This window comes from Bidens hawaiensis, unplaced genomic scaffold, assembly GCF_021521415.1.
Source record: "Bidens hawaiensis isolate Kalapana, Puna unplaced genomic scaffold, B.hawaiensis_p1.1 tig00036429_1, whole genome shotgun sequence".
Taxonomy (NCBI): Eukaryota; Viridiplantae; Streptophyta; class Magnoliopsida; order Asterales; family Asteraceae; genus Bidens; species Bidens hawaiensis.
The window spans coordinates 61423-64008 of NW_027496369.1; the positions used below are offsets into that span (position 1 = coordinate 61423).

General features: G+C 40.1%; 1 protein-coding gene across 1 annotated transcript; it reads right to left on the reverse strand.

The window, feature by feature from the left end:
* Positions 1–293: 293 nt before the first annotated feature.
* On the reverse strand, positions 294–1481 carry LOC143588517 (uncharacterized). The gene is made up of 4 exons (XM_077069494.1): positions 1375–1481; positions 1027–1332; positions 623–906; positions 294–514 (listed from the first exon to the last, which is right to left on the reverse strand). Exons 1-4 carry the CDS (start codon positions 1479–1481, stop codon positions 294–296), a joined length of 918 nt encoding a protein of 305 aa, XP_076925609.1.
* Positions 1482–2586: the final 1105 nt, after the last annotated feature.

Genomic DNA, 2586 nt, shown 5'->3' on the forward strand with positions numbered 1-2586 from the left:
TACCCTGCGTTCATAATCTTTGCAACTGTCATTCTTGGTCCCATATGTAACCCGCAAATGCCTTCGTGAATTTCTCGGATCAAATAATTTGCATCTTCTGCGTCTACATAACGTAACAATTGACCAAGAAATGATCTTCGGTATAAGATACCATCCTTCAACTGGTAACTCAGAGCTTTGTGCTTAATCTTCCGAGCCTCAGCCTTTCCTACTGGAAGTGTTCCGGAAGATAAGTACGCTTTAATGGGCGTCATCCATGATTCAACGCAAGTTTGAATTATCAGGACCTGATTCTATGGAATGGATGGATGATCTAGAACTTCAACACGAATATATTTGGCAAAATGCTCAAAATTCGTTGAAGCTAGCTTGCTATGAGCGTCCGCCAATTTGTTCTCACTCCTCTTAATGTGAACAACGTTGAAAGTGGAGAATTGGCGTATCAAGACCCTTACTTGTGACAAATAAGAAGCCATGACATCGTTTTTGGCTTCATATGTTCCGTTTATTTGTCCTGCGATTAGCATAGAATCCACCCGTGCTTCCAAATGTTTCACCCCAAGCTTTTTCGCTATCCGCAGTCCTGCCAGGAAGGCTTCATATTCTGCCTCATTGTTGGTACTTTTGAAGTCCAATTTGATGGCGTATGTAAATTCATGCCCCTCAGGATTGACTAGCCTTAAGCCTGCACCTAACCCTTCGATGCTTGAAGCTCCGTCCGTGAACAGTGACCAGCCTTGTCCTTGTTCCGGAGGTGCTTGGGGTTGTTGTTCGATCAAACATTCTTGTTCTTTGTGCTGTGGGACTTCTGTTACGAAGTCCGCCAGCACTTGCCCTTTGATTGCCGGTCTTGGCTTATACTTGATCGAGTGTTCACCCAATTCGATGGCCCATTTTGCCAGTCGACTGAACAATTCAGGCTTACTCAACACGTTCTTGAGTTTGTATCTAGTTAACACATTGATGGGGTGACCCTAAAAATATCTGCGGATCCGTCTGGCGGCATAAACCAGTGCCAACACCAACTTTTCCAACATCGAATATCTTGTTTCAGGGTCCGATAGTGTTCTACTGACGTAATAGATTGGAGTTTGAATATTTTTCCTATCTGTCAATAGGACAGCCCCCACAGCAATGTTGGATGCCAACAAATATAGTGTTAATGGTTCACCCGCGTGAGGAGCCGTTAACGTGGGCAATTCCATTAAACACTTCTTGACTTCCTGAAATGCTTGTTCGGCTTCCGGAGTCCATCTGAATTGTGCCTTTTTGAGGCAGTTCCTTAATGTTGAAATGAACGGATAAGATTTAGCAGCGTGGTTTGCCAGAAACCTGTTTAATGCCACCAATCTCCCGTTAACTGTTTGAACTTACTTGAGGGAAGCGGGAGACGGCATACGGGCTATTGCTTGAACCTTGTCTGGGTTAGCTTTGAAACTGGTGCCCGTAACGATTAACCCGAGGAACTTTCCTTTTTCCATCCCGAAGGAACACTTTGCTAGATTCAGCTAGGGGTGTTAATCGGGTCAACCCGATCGGGTTTCGGGTTAATCGGGTCGGGTTAGTCGGGTTTTTCTTAAAAAATATCTAACCCGAAACCCGACCCTATTAAGGTTTGGGTTAGTCGGGTTCGGGTTATTCGGGTTAGTCGGGTCGCGTTAGTCGGGTTAATCGGGTTGACCTTGTTACTTTATAATTTTAAGTTTATTTTCTATGTTTGTAACTCATGGGTTGCAAAATTTCTCACTCCACTCAATTTTCAATTTATTTCACAAGTAATTATCATATGATTACATATAGGCTTGTAAACGAACCGACATGAACAAATTCATGCCCGTGTTTGTTCGTTTAACTTTAACTGGATACGATCACGAACACTTAATCAAACAAATATTTGCGCCTATGTTCGTTCGTTAAAAAACGAACAGTTCACGAACATTAATGAACACAACTAAACAAGGATAAACGAACTTGAAGGAACATGTACATACATTAATGAACGCAAACATACATAAACGAACATAAATGAACACATTTAAATAAACAAAAATATAAACATATTATGGTGATATAATTTCTAAATGCAAATAATATTTAATATTTTTTTATTGATATGTGGACGAACATGAAAGAATGTAAACAAACTTAATGAATGATCATAAATGAGTGTTCACGAACATAGATGAATGAGTGAAACATTTGTTCATGTTCGTTCGTTTATTTTAAAAGAACTTCCGGTCTAATGCTCATGAACAAGTAGAAGAATAATTAACTCATCTATAAAACTTTAAGTATTGATTTTTTAGTGCTTATTTCACACTTTTATTATTTTAGTTTAAGTAAAGTATCATCACTAATCGGGTTATTCGGGTTAACCCGAAACCCAATTATTTTTCAAAAATAAACCCAAAACCCAACCTTATTAGCAATTCGGGTTATTCGGGTCAACCCGAATAACCCGATTAATACTTTTTGACCCTATTTAACCCGACCCTAATTAGCTTATTCGGGTTCGGGTCGGGTCGGGTTAATCGGGTTCGGGTATTTTGGACACCCCTAGATTCAGCTTCATATTTATGCTTCTCA

What these genes read in the sequence shown, in the direction of transcription:
- LOC143588517 (XM_077069494.1), bottom strand. Translation starts at nt 1,481, where the DNA reads ATGGAAAAAGGAAAGTTCCTCGGGTTAATCGTTACGGGCACCAGTTTC. An exon ending in CCGTCTCCCGCTTCCCTCAA is followed by an intron (nt 1,333 to 1,374) that starts GTAAGTTCAAAC and finishes GGCATTAAACAG; the next exon opens with GTTTCTGGCAAACCACGCTG. An exon ending in AGATATTCGATGTTGGAAAA is followed by an intron (nt 907 to 1,026) that starts GTTGGTGTTGGC and finishes TGAATTGTTCAG; the next exon opens with TCGACTGGCAAAATGGGCCA.